Source organism: Xiphophorus maculatus, chromosome 7 (genome assembly GCF_002775205.1).
Source record: "Xiphophorus maculatus strain JP 163 A chromosome 7, X_maculatus-5.0-male, whole genome shotgun sequence".
Taxonomy (NCBI): Eukaryota; Metazoa; Chordata; class Actinopteri; order Cyprinodontiformes; family Poeciliidae; genus Xiphophorus; species Xiphophorus maculatus.
The window spans coordinates 12,265,159-12,286,295 of NC_036449.1; the positions used below are offsets into that span (position 1 = coordinate 12,265,159).

The following is a 21,137-nucleotide window of genomic DNA, read 5'->3' on the forward strand; positions in this document are numbered from 1 at the left end:
ATCATTAGCTGGGATTTATTGATTAAACATGTTGTGATTTTTTGTTTAACATCAGAGCTGCAGCTTGTGTCCATTCAAACAGCCCAATTATGCAATGCACAGAGCATGCATGTATGGTATATAAAGGACAATAACCTACCAAGTATTGTATTAAAGCAGACATATTATTATAATTTTGGACACATTGATATTGTAATATTGTATTGTATTGATATTGATACAGAAAGCAGCCCTACAGAACATTTGAACCAGTTTTGGAAATCAAATAAGATACAATGTTTATCCCATTAAGATGTACAAGTGCACTCACATTTAGATAAAACTTGTAAAACTTGAAATGGATTAACACAAGTTATCCAATTTTCTGAACCAACAGTGCTTCTATTTTGAAGAACTGGAAAATTGGTAACAATAAGGCCAGTCCATGAATCAGGAAATAGATTCTGGTAGTGAGTTATGTGTGGTTCTTATCATAAAGCTACGGCCAAGCATGAAAGTTGTATCAATGATTTATGAATAGGACCTGTTATTAAGTCAAACGCACCTATAAACACAAAATCTTGCACATTTACTGATTGGTAAAAGGTTGATTGGTTGAGCTGCTCTTATCTTGTTGAATACCTCAGGTCAAAGTCAAATCTCAAGTTTTTAGAGCACTCATCTAAGTAAGTCTTAAGTATTTATTTTTGCAGCTTCAGTTAAATTCAAATACTCAAGACCCCAACTCTGTTTTGGAAATGCCATGAGAACTGGCAAACTAAAGGCTGGAGTCCAAACAAAAACACACACAAAGACATTGGGCCTTTTAAAATGACCTTTTTCATAAGCAGGACACTTTCCCTTGAGGTATAAATGAAACTTCAACTGTTTTTCCAAGCCAACAGAGCAAAATAAACATGAAAATATTTAAGACAAATAGAGCTAACACACAACAACTGAGAGCAGATGATCTTTTTGCTCTATGTAGCAAACTTATCACATGAATGTATTTTTTTTAAGCCATTCTGATTGAAGGCTAGAAATGTCCAAGTATAATTACAGTTTTATAATGTAGAAATATTTTTATATTGAACAAATAAAACAAAACTCTAGAAATTTCACCATTTCACTCTTGACAAGTTTAACTGGACGCCAATTTATTTTCTTTTTTTATGTGAGATCAGGGGAACATAATATTGGTTTACCAAAAGGCATCAAGCTTTTTATTTATTTTTATAAAATGCATTAATATAAAAGTTCACCAAACACTGTTGACACAAACGTCACACAGGGCAGCAGGTACATGGTTTGATGAGATAGGAAGACTTCAAACGCTCTGTGTCTCTGATCTCTCTCTGTCAAATTGTTGAAATTAATCTCCTCATCCTCCACAAACAAACCAATAGCTACTGTTTGAACCTGGAAAATATTGATATTTCTGACTCAGACCTGAAGCTGTTTCAGTCTGACTCACACCGATTACAAATGCCTTCAAGGAATTCACTGAACAACATACCGGTATGTCCTATTTAATCTATACATCAAAAGAAGAAAAAAGCTGTTTTACTCTAGTACACTTGTTTTAGGGAACAAAACCACCAAATACAAGGTTAGAAAAAAACACCAACAATCGATGGTAAAAATCTTTAAATTATGATACTAAATGGTTCAATATTTTTGGATTAAAATGCAGAAGAAATGCTTAATTTCCTACCTTACATATTGGAAGGCTCTAGTTTGGGATCCAGTACCGTACACCTAAAAGAACATAAATTAGTAGTATTACTATTTGTTGATAGAAAACAAATCTCCTTGGAAAAATACCCCCATCTGCATTTGCTAAGTTATAGAAGTTTATGTTTAGGTGGCTGCAAGCTCAACAATCCATATCAATCACCAAGTGAAAAAACAAAAATCCTGTCTGAGAGAAATTCATTTATCACTGGAAAGAATTGAAAGCCGATGAAGTAAAAAGCTCAAAAATACATACAGTGAGAGGTTCTCCTTGTAGAGCCTGAAGGATGAAATTACTGACGACTCGTCCGTCATTCATGTGCATCCGGGAACCAAACGTGTTGAAGATTCTCGCCACTCTCACCTCCACACCTTCCTGCAAATACAGAGGAAGGGGAGTTATGGTTCCATTTCCCTCAGCCTTATTCATCTAATCTGCAGGAACCAAGAGGCTTAGAGAAAATATTGTATTGCATCAACAAGTACTGACTAAAACAACCATCAAAGTTGCCTTTGATTAACAATAACTGGTACATTGACATTTTTAGAATGGAATGCAACTTTTCATTACTTTTCATTTATTTTGCCACTGCAGTTTAATGTTTTTTGTTGTTTAGTGCGTTATGTTTTTATGGTACACACAAACCGCAATGTCAGCCTAAATCTGTCTCCTATGGCTGTACAACTTTCTATTCATCGTAAATGTTAAACGTTTGGCACGTACCGTAAAGGTTGATCGGTTTGGAGGAAATAAATTGTGAAAGAAAGTTCTACCTGACAAGTTCAGAATGATTTTTATATATTTAGTGTCAATATTGTCAATGTTTTTCTTTGTCAATGTTCTGGAATGGGTTTATGGAATATTGTAACAAATTCAGGTTGCTTTAATTAAAATCACCTCATCGCCACACAAAATTAAATTACACCTTTACCCAACGTTACACAAACAATTTCTGGAAGAACAGTTTACAATGTTCTAGTATACAATCTTTTAATATTTTTTTGTAAAATTGAGGGAAGAATTTCCAGTTAGAAGCACAGGGTTTGTAGAGTTTGCAATTATGCAAACTCTACATTAGCGTAACAAACTTTATCTATACAAATTTAAAAAAAACAACTAAAAGAAACGAAGTATGTTTTACATTATGCTTATTTGTTTTGTTTTGCAGAAACACAACAGACCCTGACTAATCCTGTCAGCAGATTGGGAGAACACCTGGCCGCATTTAACCTTTCCCAAAAAAGAAAAAAAAAGAAAAAGACTGACTATAGCATGGTAATATCATCTTCAGGTAATAACATATTTTATGATTGTGTTGAAGGAAAAGTCAACAAGAACAAAACTTTGCACACAAATTCTGTTTGCTTAGCCATTTAACAAATTACTTTAACAACAAAACAAAATAACCTCAATATTTAATCTGAAAGAGAAGATGAGAAATTGTGTTTACATACTGACCTGATGTAAAATAAAAAGACAAGGCTATGAACCTGAATTTGCTTTTCCCCCCAGTTTTATACCCACAAGCTACAAATCGTTACCTTTCATTAAAGACGCAATTATGATAACAATCCCATTCATAAAAATAGAAGCATATTATGTATATCACATAAATTGAATGCATGTAGGAGAAATCTAATTTCCCAATTTATGTTTTGGTGAATGTCTAAAACCTTACCTACTACAAGGAGTAAATTAATGCGAGCTCCTTCGTGATGGATAACGATTATAAAAACTTTGATTTTATAATCTGTGGCCTTCTTAAATTCAGCCTCATGCATCAAGAAAAACACTTTGAATGCTAAGTGGAGCCCTATTTGGGAATAACGCATGAATAAAAACATGAAAATTATGTAGATCGTTCTCTTGAAAATGTAGATCATGAAATTCATAAGACCTGACTCGTAAACAAATTCAATACGTTGAAGATGAAGGGCACGGTAAATAGAATACGCTCAAGATGTACTGACAAGTGTTTGTGTGGATCCGTTGAGTGTAAATGATGATCTTTGTCATTAAAGCCAACTTCAGGCGTGGCTAAAGCAACTAGCTTTAGCCACGCCTGAAGAAAATGTTCAATGTCCATTCAATGTCCATTAAAAAAAAACATGACAATCACGGTCTTGTCCACCTCTTCTTTATATTTAATGTAAGACATACCTTGCACAATCAAATTATTTGAAGGAGTTTAGATATTCTAACCCTAACACGGTTTTATGCGCCAGCAAAGAGTTTAGGAAAAAAAGACATTTATAATAGAGAAGCAAAATTTTTTTCAGACTGCACAATATAATAAAACAACAGTATCTAAGAAACCTATTCAAACCTTGGGGCAATTTTTCACTGCAGTCAAACTAAACATTTGTTTTGAGCCACAAAAATAACAAGTTATGTTTGTTTTACAAAAACTACTACAGGGACTTTTTTTTTGATAAATCTAATTTAAGAACACTTTCTCTTATTTTAGGGTTAATACATGTTTTTATTGAATTTATTCAATTTATATAAAAGAAATAATGCAAAAAAAGCTGAACAAAAAACAATCGTCTTAGTCCAGGAAACAAATTTGCAAAATTACCTTTACATGTTAAAATTTTGCTCAATTTTTGGTGGTATATTTTTCCCAAAGTTATTGGGAGCCTAAATAGAGGATCTAAAGAGCCACATGTAACTGTACTGATGCAAGTTGGAGATTTCTGACCCAGCGACATTTAGTCAGGCAGCTTAGTCACTGCCTCACCCGTCATCATGTAAGGTCCAAAATGCTAAGAAAATATCCCATTAATTCATATCTTTGTGATGGAAGAATATTCGCAGAGATGCACAACTAAATATTAGCGTCAGTAGCTTTCAGCAAAACCATCAATAATCACAATCTATAACAGGGATAATAAATTGCAATCATTAAAAAATGAAAATATATTATCATTTCTAATAATAATACAATTAAATCAATCGTGTAAGTTGTGCTTCTTCAGCCTTCGCTCCATCTTCCCGTTTTAAATGTTAATGACTTGATTATATGACTAGACGGTAGATGTGATGTGCGATATTCTTGTCCATCCTCACAGCCAGACTGTCAGCCGGGATTTTTTTTAGGGCAGCTGTTTCCGAGAATTTTTCTAGCAGGTGTGAAAAAAAATAATGAGCAGCTGAGGAGGAGCAGGAGACGGGAATAGATAAATAAATACCACCTGCCTGAAGGAAAGGCAAAAGGAGTCGGTCATATCTGATCATGAAAGGCTGCTGTCACTCAGGTCATTATCAAAAAGGCTCAACATAACTCAAATGATTACAAGCCTCACAGAAGGTTGTGCATCATAATTTTCCATGAGTTCATAACTGATTCAATCTCAAAACAACTAATTACTAATGCCGTCGCTCAGAAGCTTGTGACAGTAACACATTTAACAATTAATTTATTGACAACTTTCCAGACTGTTTTCAATTTCCAATCATACTCCATAAGTCCACAAAAAATAAAGACAATTTCAACCATATCCACAGATGACACTTTATCCTCCAGCGTCAAGAGCTGACAGTTTCTGACCATAAATATTAGCCTGACTTAAAAAAAACAAAAAAACAAAAGGAGCCAACATGAGTTGCGATACCTGCTTCATGTAGGCGTAGCACATCGTCTCTGCTACACGTTTCCCCTCATCATAGCACGCTCGGGGACCAATTGGGTTCACATGGCCCCAGTAGTCCTCATTTTGGGGATGCACCTCTGGATCTGGGGGAAAAAAAATGAAGACAAGTTTTTAGATCTTTTTAATTTAGACAAAATTATGCTTGTTAAATTCTTGATTTCTACAGAAAAACACCTTTACTCAACATATACTGAAAATTTAAAGTGTTTAAAGATCAACTAAAAGAACCTCGAAGGAATTAAACTTTGTATGTAGACTGAAATACTGATATAAGCAATTAAAATGATTTTTTCGTCTGAATGCTAATTGCGTTATCCGTTCACAAACAAGATGCTTCTTAGAGGCACTTGCTGTAACCCAACATCAAGACACTTAAACTGATCTCAGTCTGGAGATATAATTTATGCCTGACTGTAAAAACAAAGAAAGCACAATGCAGCAGACACACAGGAATAAATTGAATACAAGGTTGTTAGATTGGCGTTTGCACCTTGTGTTGTAGTGCAAGGTGTTGCATCCCTTCCCTATAACTCCCTTACCTGAGAGGTTCCCACTTTTTTTTTCCTGAAGTGCTAATCCCCTTCCAACTCACTTCCTACTATGGGAGTTTTATAGCAAACCAGCCATCTACCCCTGGGCTACTTAGATCCCAAAGCCTGCAGAGTTAAAACCCACCTCATAATTCATAGAGTATCTATTTCGCTGGTTTATCAGAGAAGACTCAGCAGGACATCTACCAGAATTCATCTGAATATCTCATCCCCCTTCCTTCTATGAATTAAGTACACAGTGTTCCAAATTATTATGCAAGTGATATTTTCAAGCTTTTCATGTGCACTAATCTTGTGGTTGCACAGTAGCAGTAAATCAAGCTTACTTGATTATACTGCCTTTGTTAAAGCTGCGTCTGCTAGCATCAACACAGTCATTCTTGGTGGCCAGCTCTGTTAAAGCATCTGGATACTGAGAGGTGATTTGTGAGATTCAAGTTGCTCATAACTGATATAAGAACAACGTTGCTAACGGGACATAAATTACTTTTCACATTTACTCTGTGAATTTTATCTCTTTGTTCTATTCTTTGCAGCTGGGGTTTCTTGTCTTTTTTTCTGTCTGCTTTGTTTATGTGCGCTCATTATGATCGCTGGTTGTGTGTTAACACCCGTCCAAGCCTGCTGCTGATTGATTTATAATAACTACTTTACTCTTCCTCAGGAAATTGGCAGCACATATGCGGTTCTTCTCACTCCCCTTAACTCCTGGTCAGATAAGCATTGCTTTGATCTTCTATGTGCTGAAGTTCAGCACATGGAAGATCCTTATTTTCACAAGGAAAACAACGTAATGATGGAAAAGTAATCTGTTAGATTACTTGTTACTGAAAAAAGTAACACTGTTAACACTGTTAGTAACAGTTTATTTTCTGCCATTATTCCCATCACTGGGATCTTCTGGAAACAAAAGGTTTGAAGAACTGCAGGCTAGTTCTTTCCGTTCACCACCACTGGCTTGATTGGATCGTTGGAAACTCCTTGGAAAGCAAGAAATTCAAACTATTCTTCATCTTTGGCTTGAAGACGGAAACTTTCTGAAGGAGAACAGTCAGACTACAACACACAGCTTATTCACCTTTACTGATCAGAGGACTTGAAGACTTTCTTGGTTGGAAAAAGCAACAATTTCAAAAGTTTTATTTATTTATTTTTTACATCTTGCTCGACTAGATTCTTTTAATGCTTGTAATTTGGAAAAATAAAATTAGTACACCACAATGAAACACAGGTTTCTACTCCAGATGATCTCTCACCTTGGCAAAGAAAAAAAATCATAATTAATTTAACTGAAACTAATTTCATTTAATATCTAATCACTTAGCATGCCTGATTCAACAAGAAGGAAATTATAGTTCAATTTAATCATGGTTGTACTGCAAAGTATGCCTCCATAAAGGAAAACAACACTTATGACCACAGCTGCTGCTAATGCTGTAAGGCAGACATTACAGCATATCATTGGCCTTTAGGCCTTACATTACATTTATGGCTTAATTGTGTGTTTTATAATTATACTATATATGTGCATAATTCAAATGAAAGACAAAAAAGGCATAATTTTAATGATTTCTGCATTCAAACCTCTTTGTTAAGATTAGCATTCCCCTGCTTGACCTGGAGATATTTTCCCACTTTGCTTCACAAAAATGTACCAAGAATCTCTTGTCCAGAGCAGTTTCAGGTAATCGCACAGATTTTCTGATGGATTTAGAAAATGACTCTGTCTAAGCCATTCGAACATTTTCTCCTCGTGAAGTCATTCTTTTGTTGGCTTGGACGTTTTAACTGGACTCACTGTGATGCAGACAAATAGAATCCCTCCTGGGTTTTTTGTATTTTTAGCAGACTCCTAAATGGCTTAGGACAAAAACCACTGGTATTTTTGGTATTTTCTGTTCATAAACCCCATTCGTCTGAAAAAAATTTAAGTGCAGATATTAATGCTGTAAAAGTTATATTTCACTGTGGGTATACTGTTCTTTTGGTAATGTTCAGTGTTGATCAGTCTTTGTGTTGTGACCCGATGTTCAGGTGTTTTTATGATTTTAGAAGGGTTGCCTGTACCGGCATTTTTATGATACCTCTATGTGTGCCAAGTTTTGGAGAATACTGCACCAATAATGTAAGGGTCGAGTATAAAAGCCTCTCCACTTGCCCAGTACACATGTTTCAACATGTTTAGGGTAAAAATGCACATCCCAGTGCAACAACTTAATATTTAAGCTATTGCAGCTCATTTTATTAACCAGCTTTGATAACAAGCATGACGGAAAATAATTAACCACTGCGATAGGAGCAGAACGCTGCAAGAGACCTCCATCTCTGAAAAGCTAATGACAAAAACATCCACACAGAACGACCTCTGCACACTGTCCCTGTTCCAAGCAGCCTTGCCTTGTCGCATCGGCCCTGTGCGAAGGTTTTAGAGGATTTTAGCCAGGCTTGGGTTTTTTTGCTTTATGCGTTCAGCCTTCATGTATTGAAACCACTCTGCAGTTGAATTGGATAAGAAAGGTTAAGTGTGGAAAACTTTGAAACGATTTTTCACAGTCTCATTTTTGTGCAAGTTTTACAAGATGTGTAGACTTTTTAGTAAGCCAATTAATACAACACACAAGCATCTTTTTATAACCTCTAGGTAGTCAAACATCAAGCACATAGATGGCAGCTGGAAACTGCAGTTAAATGCTGAAAGGCAAAAAGAGTCACAAAAGATGGTCCAAAATCTAAATGGACAATGATCAGAAACAAGCCCTTCTTTCAAGTCATTATTTTCAAGGAAAATTTTAAAGCCTTTGCTTTAATTAAATTAAATTACTTGGCCTAAAGTACGCCTAATGTTGCAGGTTTGTCAGATTTTTTAACAAAAGTTGACTTCATGTATGAAAAAATTGGACATCGACAGCTCGGCAGATAACCCTCTTAGGTGCACAATGGCTGCTGACAGAGCTGCTAACTTTCACATAATTGACACAGGAAACCATTTAGCTTTTTCACCTGCTGTCACAACATTCGTTCTTTAAATAAGCCGAACTAGAAAATGTCTTGGTGTGAAAGAAGAAGACTGACAGCGCACAGACAGAAGAGATGAAGCACGTAGTAGCATCGATCCGTCTGAAAACAGATTACAGCCTCATTGTCGGACTTTCTGAAACCTCATCTTCAGATTTGTGCATTAAAAGCGTTTGATATGAGATGTAACAAATCCACGACAAATCTAATTTAAAAAACATAAATAAATCATTGATGACTCCTTTAGAAAACCGCATCCTAACCAGCAAGGTTGGGAGGTTCGAGACCAGTCTTGAGCTGTTTTTTCCTGGTCTGTACTCAGCCTTGGTGTGTGCAGCCTTGGCCTCAGAAGAACCAGCCTTGACTACTAGCCTGATACAATAATAATTTATTTTTTCTAAATCCACTGTATGAGTATTGTGCAATATAAGCAGAGGGATTTTGTTTAGAAATTCAGTATCAATTTAAGACTGCATTCAATAAATTTATTAGTTTATTATAGAAATGACTGGTTTAGTACCATGAAGTAGTTTTGTGCAATCGGGGTCCTTGCCGGTTTCAGTATATTTAAGACTTTCTTTTTTATTCCCTCAAAGCTTGAGAGATAACTAAATGTCTCTTCCATGACTTTTATCTTTGTTGATTTATTGTACCTACAACTCCAGTTGCTGCTGAAGATCTGCAAAAAAAGCTGAATCTAAAGTGAGAATTTCACCATTAGTCGTTTTGCTAAATTAGGAGTTCAATAAGCTTACTACTGAAGTCTGTAAAATATATTTTGAGGTTTCACTGTAACAAAATGAATTTCTCTTTTACCTGGAAAAAAATATACATGTGTTGTTCTGTCATCAGTTGATGCAATAAAGTCAACCTTTAATTGTCTTCGCTAAAACAAATTCAATTCATTTATTTTTCTGTGTGCCCTTTATTTCATCATCACATTTTTAGATTTTAGTGGTTTAAGTATTGGACTTGCAACCTGGTTTACCCTTTTATCTCGCCCGATGGAGTTAGGCCCAGATCTCTAGCTGGATGAATGGATTAAAAACAACGGCTCGATGGATGTTTCAAGTATTAAGCAAAAACAAACTCAAACATACCCAAATCAAACAAATTAAATAAAAGAGAATAACAGAAATGCTACTAAAATATGATTCCAACTCAATTCAGAAGTGGGATAAAAACACTAAGATACTTCAAGAACATTTACATAGCAGCTTCTATGTCTGTCAAAATGCTAATATACTCAAATATCCTCACTCTGTTTCCTTAACCTTTGTGAATAAATTACATGCCTCCACAATTTTCCAGCATCCACTCTAAAATGTCTTGTTCAGTTTGACCTTTCGTACCTCCATAAACTTCAGATGTAGAGGCCAGCAGAAGTCTTGCACCCACTCGTTTTGCCAACCCTAAAACACAAAGCAGCACAAAGAAGACACACAACTTGAAATGTAAGGTAACACTAGACTATATTAAATACAAAAAAGCAACACAGTGTAGAAAATGTCATCCAAAATCAGAATTCAGACAGCAAAATGTTTTGAGTTAACTCGTTCATGCTAATGAAACCTGAGTCTTCCGCTAAAGGAAGTTATTTTTGCATAAGCCATTTCATCATTCAACTAAAGTCTTTTTTATCTCAAACAGACTGCATAGCCTTTGGCAACATTTAACCAGCTATCCGTCCACTGAGTCATTACTGTCTCATGAAGCAAGGTGCACTTGTTTATTCAGCTTTCTAGGGAGGTTATTTAGGACAGCACTGTAAATGGTAGAGCTGCTGACCATGTTGCCCTGAATACAGCAAAAGGTTGCTACTTTGAAGAAACTAGAATATAAGGGGTATTTTCAGTTGTTTTACACTTTTTTGTTTAGTGCATATTTCCACATGTGTTATTCATAGTTTTGATGCCTTCAGTCTGAATCTACGTACAATGTCAATAGTCATGAAAATAAAGAAAACTCATTGAATTAAAAGGTGTGTCCAAACTTTTGGTCTGTACTGTATATATATAATTTGAGTGCTGTTAAAGACAAAAGTTGGTGAATAACAGCTGCTGATCGTTTAAACAATATTTGGTCATTTTATTAAGTGATTTATGACATGAACAGTAATTGTAATTGGTAAAAGAAAGATTGTTCTGTGGCTTTTAATAATGATTTCAATAAGTATGGTTGATAACTTTGTCACTACTGCTCTCTCTAGTTCACAAAAAAATGGGTTTCAGATGAAGGGGTATGGTTTTACTAGAGCAAGATCTTTGAGATGTTCCTCCTCCTGAATCAACATTGGTTGCTTGTCAGGCTTCATTGGTGTTACCTTTGGATTCTCTGACAGGTTGGTAAAAGTTTCATTTTTCCAAATAGACCAATGCAGAGCCAACGTACTCATGAATCATTGCAGCATTTTTTTCAAGTTCTGTTCTGGTCTTATTTTAATAGGAAATGTTTCTATGCCTGAATTAACCTTCTAAATGAGCCCAAAGCAGTTTTACTTAAGTAAAAAATATGACTCATAGCAATCTATATTCATGAAATATGAATAAATTCTCTGCTCTCATATTGACAAAAAGTTAAATGGCACAGGATGTGTCTGAATGGCTCTTTTGTTGCTTCTGGCTACATGCTTCAGCCTTAAAACATCTGAAACATCCGCAGGGCTGCTCAGACTCACTTTTCATCATCTAAATTTGAACAATAACAGATGCTACTGCAACCATCAACATTGATTGTTGTAGATGACAATCAATGATTGTGTTTGAGCAACGATTTGCTATTTTCTAAATACTTTGATTCAGAGGTTTCCAAAATGAAATCTACTATTTTGATGTCCTACACAAAATGCCCACTGCAATATTGATTTTAGTATTTTAGTATAGCTTTTTAAGCATTGCAATTAGAAGTGAAATTTTCACTCAATATTGGATAAAGGATAAATACAGACTGGCTGTATCATATATATATATATATATATATATATATATATATATATATATATATATATATATATATATATATATATATATATATATATATATATATATATACACACACATTCAATGTACAACCTTGAGGGTTTAGAGGACAAATTTTGAAGATATTACAGGCTTTCAGCATCATAAAGAAAATGTTGGAGTGTTTAGAAACAAAAGTTTCCCTTGAATAGCCTTGCTTCACTTCCAAGTTGGGTGCATTGCTTCACTGATCTGAACTGTGGAGCAACTCATCAGGTGACATTAAGTCAAACTGAATAATCACCAAGTGAAACATTTCAATGCCATTGAAACTGTTCAAAATGGAATAATTAGAAAGCTGTTAAGAAATAATGCTAAAACATTCAGTAAAGTAGAAGTATATGTCTTTTGTCCACCAAGGTTAAAGCTCTCCACAGAAATTCACTTCCTCCTTATTCCATTCAGAGTCCTGGACATCTGCGTCCAACTTATCATTTATCTTTGGAACATCGACTCTCTCAAATAAACTAAACACGAATAAAAAAAAATAGTTAGGTCTGTTTTCCGTAATGTAGGCATGGTAAAAAAACAGTTTCAGGGGTGCTTTTCAGAGATGAGTCAGAGTACAAGAATGATGAAGAGGAGAATGATGGTAGTGGGAAAAAAAGAGGCTGAGAAAACAAGATGGACTCAATGACTTACTGGCTGATGATAGCTGATATTCACTTTGAGCAAATAATTTAACCAAATCTATTTAACAAACAGGTTTAATATACTTATGTAGTGAATATCCCCGCTCGGGGACAAACAAAGCAATATTCTGTTCTATTCTACTAGTACAGGGAGCACTTTTAAAGTAAAATGTCAAGACTTTTGTCAAGGCTAAAAGATGCATAAAAGGTTAAAAAAATATGTATTATTATCACACTAATATTTACATTTTTTTCAATTCTGAAAAAAATAACATTGAGAACTACTGTATATACATATATATATATATATATATATATATATATATATATATTTTAAGAACATCCTTGCAATTTCTATATAATTTCACAGGAAACTTCATTAATTGGTTCTCAGCTTCTATCACCACCACTAAAAAGTAGGAGATTTAGCACTTTGCTGGCCTGGACCACACAGCTATTGTGTTAAAAGCATGCTAAAGCAGAAAATTTATATTAAATACATAAAGAACAGGAGATACATCTCAGAATAAACAGCCCTTTCTAAGTGTTATTGTTACATTTATGAAAGAACAATGAAGATGAATCCTGTTTTTAATAAGGGATTCAGATGCAGAATATGACAAAATGACAATAATCCGACCCCAACAAGAAATCTTTAACATTTAATCAGCAGTTTAGTTTTACTCCTCAAACATGAAAGTTTGCTGTAATATCTAAAGCAAACTTATGAACTTGATATTTTTTAAATATTCGGACTCTAAACTATTTCAAAAGAGTTACAAAGTTTTTTGTTAAAACGTTCAAAATCTGCTTATTCAGCAAGTTGGAATACTTTCCTTTGTAACTTTCGATTTAAAGAGTACATCTTGTAGCCTTGCACTACGCTGAAGAAAAGGTAAGTTTTGGTAAAGATTTTTCATTGAAGACTCAGACAAACATATTTCTCAAGTAAAACTGTTGCTTATGTCAGTGGTTCCCAAAGTGTGGGGGGTACAGTGCCATTGCAGGGGGGGCGCGGGAAGCAGTATGGATGAATAAAAAAATGTAAAAAACACTTACACAAAAGTGGTTCACTGTAAAGATGGTTAGTAGTGTGTTTTGTTGTGTGAAAAACTTCAGTGGATTTTGAAAACAAAATATGTGTATAGGTTTATGTTTGTGTGTGCCCTGTTGATTTTTGTTTCTTTTTTTGTGGGGGCGGTGGGGGGGGAGTTATTGTAATCCATAAAGGGCCCAGGAAATCTTTGGGAACCACTGGTTTATGTAATTGAAAAGTAAGATTTGGTCAGTTTAAAGATTTTGCCGGTTCATGCATAGTGGTCACGACAGTGGACAGCTATCTAAAAGCCATTTTCTTGTGCTTCCAGTGGATTTTTATGTTATAAATGCACACAGACCACTGAAGTGGACACTAATGCATCATAAAATATAGCATCAACTACTGGCCATCAGCTGCAAATGCAAGAAATTATTTTTGTTAAATACAATATGGCCGACAGACAAAAAAGCATGAGAACCGACCCGGTCCCTCCTTCTACTGTAGACGACTCTTGCAAGTAAAAAAAATATTGTGACATCAGATGACCCCTAAGGAACAATACTACTGATGTATTTTTCAAATAACAACTTTGTATTTGGACAAAATTACAATTAATCACATAAAAATAAAAAATAAAATATTTTTACAAAAAAAATTTCCTACCTTTATTATGCCTTAAGAAAAAAATTTTAAAAAATGGAAAATAAATTCTGACACAAAGGATCATAATTCATGCATGAGAGGGTTAAATGTTTGTAAAAATGTTAACTTCAAAATTCAAATCTAGAAATGCCAAAAAAAAAGTGACAGAAATCTATAATTGTCCAAAATTATGATAAGCTGTAAAAACTGACGTCAAACAAACAAGATTACTCACCAAGCATGTTCAGAGTACCAATTGTGTTCGTCTTCAGTGTTTTGATGGGATTGTACATGTAGTTAGGAGGGGAGGCTGGAGATGCTAGGTGGTAGATCTGGTCCACTGCAAAAGACCAGGAGATACAGTTAATCATCTCACCTTACACTAATAGAAACCTTTTCTTTTTTAAATAAAAACAGGAAAACAGTGCTTTGCATGGCAGTCATATTTTGAGGTCTGCATTTCAAATCAAGAGCAAGGGGGAATTACAATAACAGGAAAACATTTCTGAAATGCCTATTTAATAGAAGCCAAGGTACTGTTAAAAATATGTTTTATATCCAATGCTGAAGAAAAATCTAGTGACATCTTTACTTGCTCTTTTTTCTCAGTTTCATAATAGCTTTAACAAAGCCCAGGGCATCAAGTCCAAACAGATGGAACAAATGAAGCTGCTGGTAAGAAAAGCAGAAGATTTTCTGGGTCTAAAAACACGACTACTAGGTGACGTCAACTAAATTCTGAGTTTTTCTGTAATCTACAATCCTTGATCAGCCTAAAACTGACTGCGATCTGAACAGTAATGTTTATTCTTCAAGAAATTTTGCATTGATGCTGTACCAGTTCACATGAATTAAAAACTACAAAAATTAGAAATTATTGAGTGGCATAAATCAGTGTGTTCAACTAAAACTAATTTAAGAAAAAATAACCTTTTAAGTTACAGTTTAATAACTTTTGTCTCTTGTGATAAAGATACAATCAAAGCATGATCTTAGTTCACATAATTTCTGAAAGTTAAACTACATTTTGTCATAAAATTCAAAACTTGTGAAAAATCAACAACTAAGAAAGAAAACAGTAAAATGTTTGCTTCCGATTTTTTATTTTCTACAAATGTTTAGGCAACATATAGATAAATGGTAACGCATTATCTAATTACTGAATTTAATGAAATATGTGCATTATCCTTTTTTAGAGAGGGGTTGATGCCAATTGCTAAGAATAAAAAAATAATCATCCTGAAGAAAAGGTTATGAACAAAAAGGCAAGTTTAATAATAAATGAAACAGCCTCTTTATTTAGTTCTTCTCCCTCAACATTTCATCTGTTATCTAATGAAAGTTTCTGATTTAACATTTTAAAATAATTCCCAATCATTTCTCCACTGCTAATCCCTGCATAAGTTTTACACCAAAAGCACACAAAGAACTATTATAGGAACAGCAGGATACTTGTTTGATATATATATTTGATTTGTTTCTCAACTACGAGTAAATTTAACTTAAATCAGCTGGGATATTTTATTCATCATGTCTGACTGAGAGTTTCCACATAAAAACATTGCATCATTTATACTGTATGCATTGAATTATTCAAAAAGCGGTAGGCCGAGGTCTTCTCATCATAAACATGAGTGAATCCTGGGAGACATTTCAAGGTGCACAACCCATCTGAGCCAAAAAAAAACCCCACCAACTATTTATCATAGCAAACCTTCACACAGTTGGCTGTGTTGTATGTCCTTTGAGTCCTTACTGACACTGATGATTACACAGCAGCCAAAAGAACAAAGCTGTTTTCAAAAACAACAGCTGATTTAATCGAAGATATTTCTGAACTCGGGCAATTTGAAGAGTGGACTTGAAAAGTAAAATCTGCTTCATCCAGATTGGAAACAGATTGGGTTGTGATGTGATGTAAATGACAGACTTAAATGTAAAATTTGTGTCTATATTTAGCTGTATCTGTAAGCTACATTTATTTCTTTTACTAAACAGTCTGTGGCCTTTTAAATTTCGTTTCATTACCCTGTAAAGGTTTGCTGCCTGGTCAAGTTACACTGCAGCTGTAATGTAATTTTGAAATCAGACGCAACATATGCTTCTGTGTGCTTGCAAAAGACAACATCTCTCTTTTCTCGCTTATATTTTTACAGAACAATGATCAGAGATGGTTAACATCCACATTATTTAGGTAAATGTCATAATTCCATATAGAACTTTTAAGTGTAGAGAATACATTTCAGTGCAGTCGAGGTCCGGCTGATCTAGAGACTTTTAATGTGAGCCTGCTTTATCCATTCCATGACACTTTTCTTTCTGCGTATTTTAGATAAATCTCCCAGAGAAACACCAGATTGTGTCCAAATATCTTCAATATGAGCCCAACTTTCTCTCTCAAAAGAAAGAAAATCTGTTTGCATGTTAAAGTACAACTGGGAGTCTATGAAGGCTCAAGCTTGCCAGGAAATGGAAGCTGCAGAAATCCCACTGTCACTTTCTGCAGTGAAGTGAGTTTTATTTAGACATGGAAGGAGAGGCTGCAGATCAAGAGAAATAAAAAACATCCTCCTACACTGAATACTTTCATGAAAAGGTACAAAGAACATGCATCTGTTGGTAAAAACTTGCTCAAAAACTGACATAAGAGATCAAATTAATGTAACGATTTTAATCTCATATCATTTTGCACATTATGATGGCTTCTATGGAGCATTTTGACAAAGCAGAGAGTTATTTACTATGAAAGGAGGGTCACTGATGACTAATAATGGTGACTATTTTCACAACAGAAGTAAACAAATGGAAAATTACCTAGAAATCAGTAGAGAAATTCTACAAGGTTTTGAGGGTTTCAAATTAAATGTTTTCATCAAGAAAAAAAAATACACTAGGTGTACAAAATTACAGTAATCAGACAACACTATGTAATTAAATGTCAATCTTGCCATTAGATTCAATTGCTGTCTTTCACTGATTAGACATTTTTCGGCGCTCTCCAGAAAGTTTGTAAAACTTGAGTATTTGCCTTCTTGGTCTACGCTCCTAGGAAAGTACTGAGCAAAAGGTAGAGTTAAGTCAAATACATCATGACATGCCCGAGTTTTCTCACCCTCTATGTAAAGTGGCTCCACCACATCATGATTGATGAGTTCAAAATTTTCGTGACCGATCCAGTGCTCCACGTTTCGTTTTCTCCCTGTGAAGAAGTTGTCGACCACGGTCAACTCATGGCCATCCATCATCAGTTTGTCAGTCAGATGGGAACCCACGAACCCAGCCCCTCCTGTGATCTAGACGAGGAATAACCATACAGATATATCGCTTATTATCAGCCAATTCAATTAGAAAGCACAAAAACGCAAGCTATATTAACCAAAAAAAAAAAAAAACATGCATGAAATTTCAGATCAATAACTTTCTGACAAAACGGCTGCAGAATTTTACTTTCAACAATTTAGAAGCTATAATCTTTTTGTATTAAAAGAATATATCAAAATAAAGTAGTCCATTAGTCCCAAAGAAATAGGGTTAAATTTTTCTGCCATCTAGGATAAATCACTTCTGTCTGTCTGAACAATAATACAGGATTTGGTATTTTCCATTAGTGTTTTCGAATATCCATTCGCATAAAAATATATATACAGGTGACTAATCCTGGACTGAAAGACATATTATGCTTCTGAATGTTAGAAATTTCAATAGAGCGCATGCAGCATGTTGTACCTACTAAAGCCAGTGGATCAGCCAAAGTTGTTCAAAGAAACAACGGTGCTCAAAGTTTTTCATCTGTGCATTGCTTTTACTGAACATTGTTCCTGTTATTTTGAAAACTACTTCTCATTTTCTGCCCACAAACTCCTCCTTTCTTTGGTGTACAGTTTCCATGGTAACCGATATAAACCTGTTGGTTCAGAAGCTTTTTGCAAAATGCAAGTTTTGCTTTTAATGAATGGCTCCATATGTCTTTTACCTGTTTGCTACAGTATTTCCCAACATGGAAATAGAATAACTTGACTATTTTTTTAAAATAATTTTAGTAATATATGAGAAATATTTTCCTCTGAAAAGAAACAGGCATTTTTATCTTTCATATTCTAGTTAGCCAGGTTATTTGATCATTAGCAGAAAGCCTAAAACTGCATGTGGTGAATAGTAGAAAACATCAGTTTCCCTTTGACTCAAAACCTTTCTGACTGAATCCACTTGAAAGAGGCAACATTTGAAAGGCAGCCTCTGTCAAGGTCAGAAAAACAGGACATGTTGCAAACATTCACATTCACTGCTGAAAGGTCATACAGGATGTTTGATACAGGATGTGACCCTTATGTCTTCATTTTGGGTAAATATAAAAATTACCTGATGGCCCTGTTCTACACAGCGTCAGCTGGTTGAGCTCAGATTTATTATCCAGAAGGATCAAATCTATACGCTAATAAAAGCTGGTCATATTTTGAGTCCTTCGAACACTTTTACACATTTTACCTTTACATTTGATCAGTATTTACTGTTTGTTTCTGTCTATGTTATTGATGTCCAAACATATTCTCTTTGCTATTAAAGTCTCACACCCATAAACTATGTTGTTAAATGTGCAAGATGTTTACTAGTTCAATGTCATATCTTTCATTCAGGAGAGATATGCTTGGGGGTTTTTTTTAATCTGAAGAAGGTTTATGCTGTAACTTTTGTCTAGATCTTTACTTTTTGACCTAAATGTCAACCTTTTTTCTTCAAAAAATGTTGACTGGATGACATTTGTCATTAAAGGATTTTTGTCTTGGGTAAAAAGGTCTAGAATGTGCAGCATCAGTGCCATGTGAGGTTATTTATAAATTAGGCCAAAAATATTACAGAAATAAACAACCTTGTTGTAATCTGGAAGTCTAATAGGAAGGATATAAGTCCTTCAATTTAATTCATTTTTTCATATTTCATTGTTTCTTCATTTTCCAAAAGAATAAAATTTGTCAGTTGGTTCTACTAAAAAAAAAGAAGAAAAAAAAGCTTTTTTGCCCTCATGAAATTTGTAATAAATAAATAAATAAATCTCTTAAATTATTGTTTAATCTTCCTCAAAAAATAAAGATTTAATTCAACAAACATTAAAATAATAAAAAATAAAAAACACTGATGTCACACCGTTTTAAACCTCACGACAAATAAAGTTAAGTAGATATCAAGGCTCTTTGGACAGTTTTACCAAACTCATGAGAAAAGTTATTTATTTACACTAAATTTGTAATTTAGTTTAATCACCATAGTAGTGATAATCATACTACAAAAAGTGAATATTTTGGGGAAATTTTGAGTTTGTAATAAAAACTTTTGAGGTAGAAGCACAATGAGGTACAGCAATTTCTTCCTCAGAGGCTTTAATTGGGTGTAAAAACAACAAAACTGTTACAGGACGCTTTATAGATCTGCCTCAGAATGGCTCGAAGGCAAAACAGATCTCCTTTAATGAACTAATCAGCCATAGCTTTACTACCACCAACAGGTAAAGTGAGTATTGCTACAAAACAATATTCTGATGGAAAAACCTGCATTCAGGTGGATATCAGTTTAAGGCCTATTCATACAGTCACTGCTTTCTGTGAGTCTGACAAAATGTTTTGCTTTCATGTGTGAATCCCCCCTCTGGTGCTTTTCAGTCACATCCTGCAATAAATATCTAATTCGGGCTGACCAAGTAACACATACATCTCACTTTATATGTGGCATAAGCCTCAAGCGTTGCAGCCACATTAACAAACTGACTTACACAGCTGCGGCACTTTAATGTGACCTCTGACTGACTGCTCAGAGGATCAGTCTGCACTTTTTTTCTGCCCTGCTCTAACATGTCAGTGGAGTTTCACAGAAGACTAAGAGCTGTTTATTAGCTCTTGTGTGATGAGTTTTTTTTCATGATATACATCACTACCAGGCTGAGGGCTAAACTTTTAGCCAGCTATAATGGGGTGATTAACTCATTTAGGTGGTCTGCCACAACCCTTCAAAGCATGTTAATCACATTATAATACGTCAAAATTTCACATTAATGTCATTTCAAAGATTGGGAGCAACCCAAATGTTTGGGAATGTTTGCAAGTGTGAAATTTTATTTTTGCATTCGTTCCAATAGTAACACAAGCACATATTTGCAAAAAGTTAATTAAAAAAATTAAATTTGAATAATGTTGGTGAATCGTATGACTTCCCATGACTAGACCCCAGATAATGGGTTTTCTATATTAATATATACATATATATTTCCGCCTCAACAATGAAATTTAATTTAAAAATGTCACATCTGCTGTCCACTTCTTTACCATCAAAGCTTGTTATGCTGCTTAAATAATTGACACCAAATGTATTTCACCAAAAAGAGCATGAGTGAACAGCACTAGCAACTAAAACGTTGTAACATTGTGCAGGTCTACTGCTAACAAAGTATGCGCTACAGTCAAACTTCTATTTGAAAGGAAGCATCAAGCATCCAATAGACGTGTGATGGCGAGAGACAGAAGTAGCATTCAGCTTTCCAAACATCAATGTATGGCATGTCATGGCACCTCAGGAAGCACAGATTCATTCCTATGTTTAGAGTTTAAATGTGAGCAGGATGAAAGTGAGACTGTGCTTACGGTTTGCTGGAGTTTGCCAATAATAATCTAGAGATGTGACCTCAATAAAAGCAAGAAGAAAGTATTTGAAAGTGAAATAGCACATGTGTAATTGATGTTTTTTCACTCACCAAAATTCTTTTTCGATCTTTTTCTGAGAGAAATTTCACCGGTGGATATTTCTGTGAAAAGCTAGAAGAAAAGACCAGGTTTTTAATTACACAACATCTAAAGAAACCCAAAACGAAAACAACAGAACAAACAAC

At 34.6% G+C, this 21,137-nt stretch overlaps 1 protein-coding gene across 2 annotated transcripts in view; it reads right to left on the minus strand.

Annotated features, from left to right (window-relative positions):
• uxs1 (UDP-glucuronate decarboxylase 1) overlaps positions 1-21,137 on the minus strand; it is a 34,689-nt gene that overhangs the window by 4,707 nt on the left and 8,845 nt on the right. For both annotated transcript variants that reach the window (XM_005798057.2, XM_023337469.1), the window contains 7 exons: positions 21,003-21,063; positions 17,376-17,556; positions 14,499-14,603; positions 10,286-10,345; positions 5,329-5,450; positions 1,970-2,089; positions 1,694-1,737 (listed from right to left, as the gene is read on the minus strand). In XM_005798057.2, the coding sequence (XP_005798114.1) occupies positions 1,694-1,737; positions 1,970-2,089; positions 5,329-5,450; positions 10,286-10,345; positions 14,499-14,603; positions 17,376-17,556; positions 21,003-21,063 (693 nt within the window). The remainder of the gene's footprint in view (positions 1-1,693; positions 1,738-1,969; positions 2,090-5,328; positions 5,451-10,285; positions 10,346-14,498; positions 14,604-17,375; positions 17,557-21,002; positions 21,064-21,137) is intronic.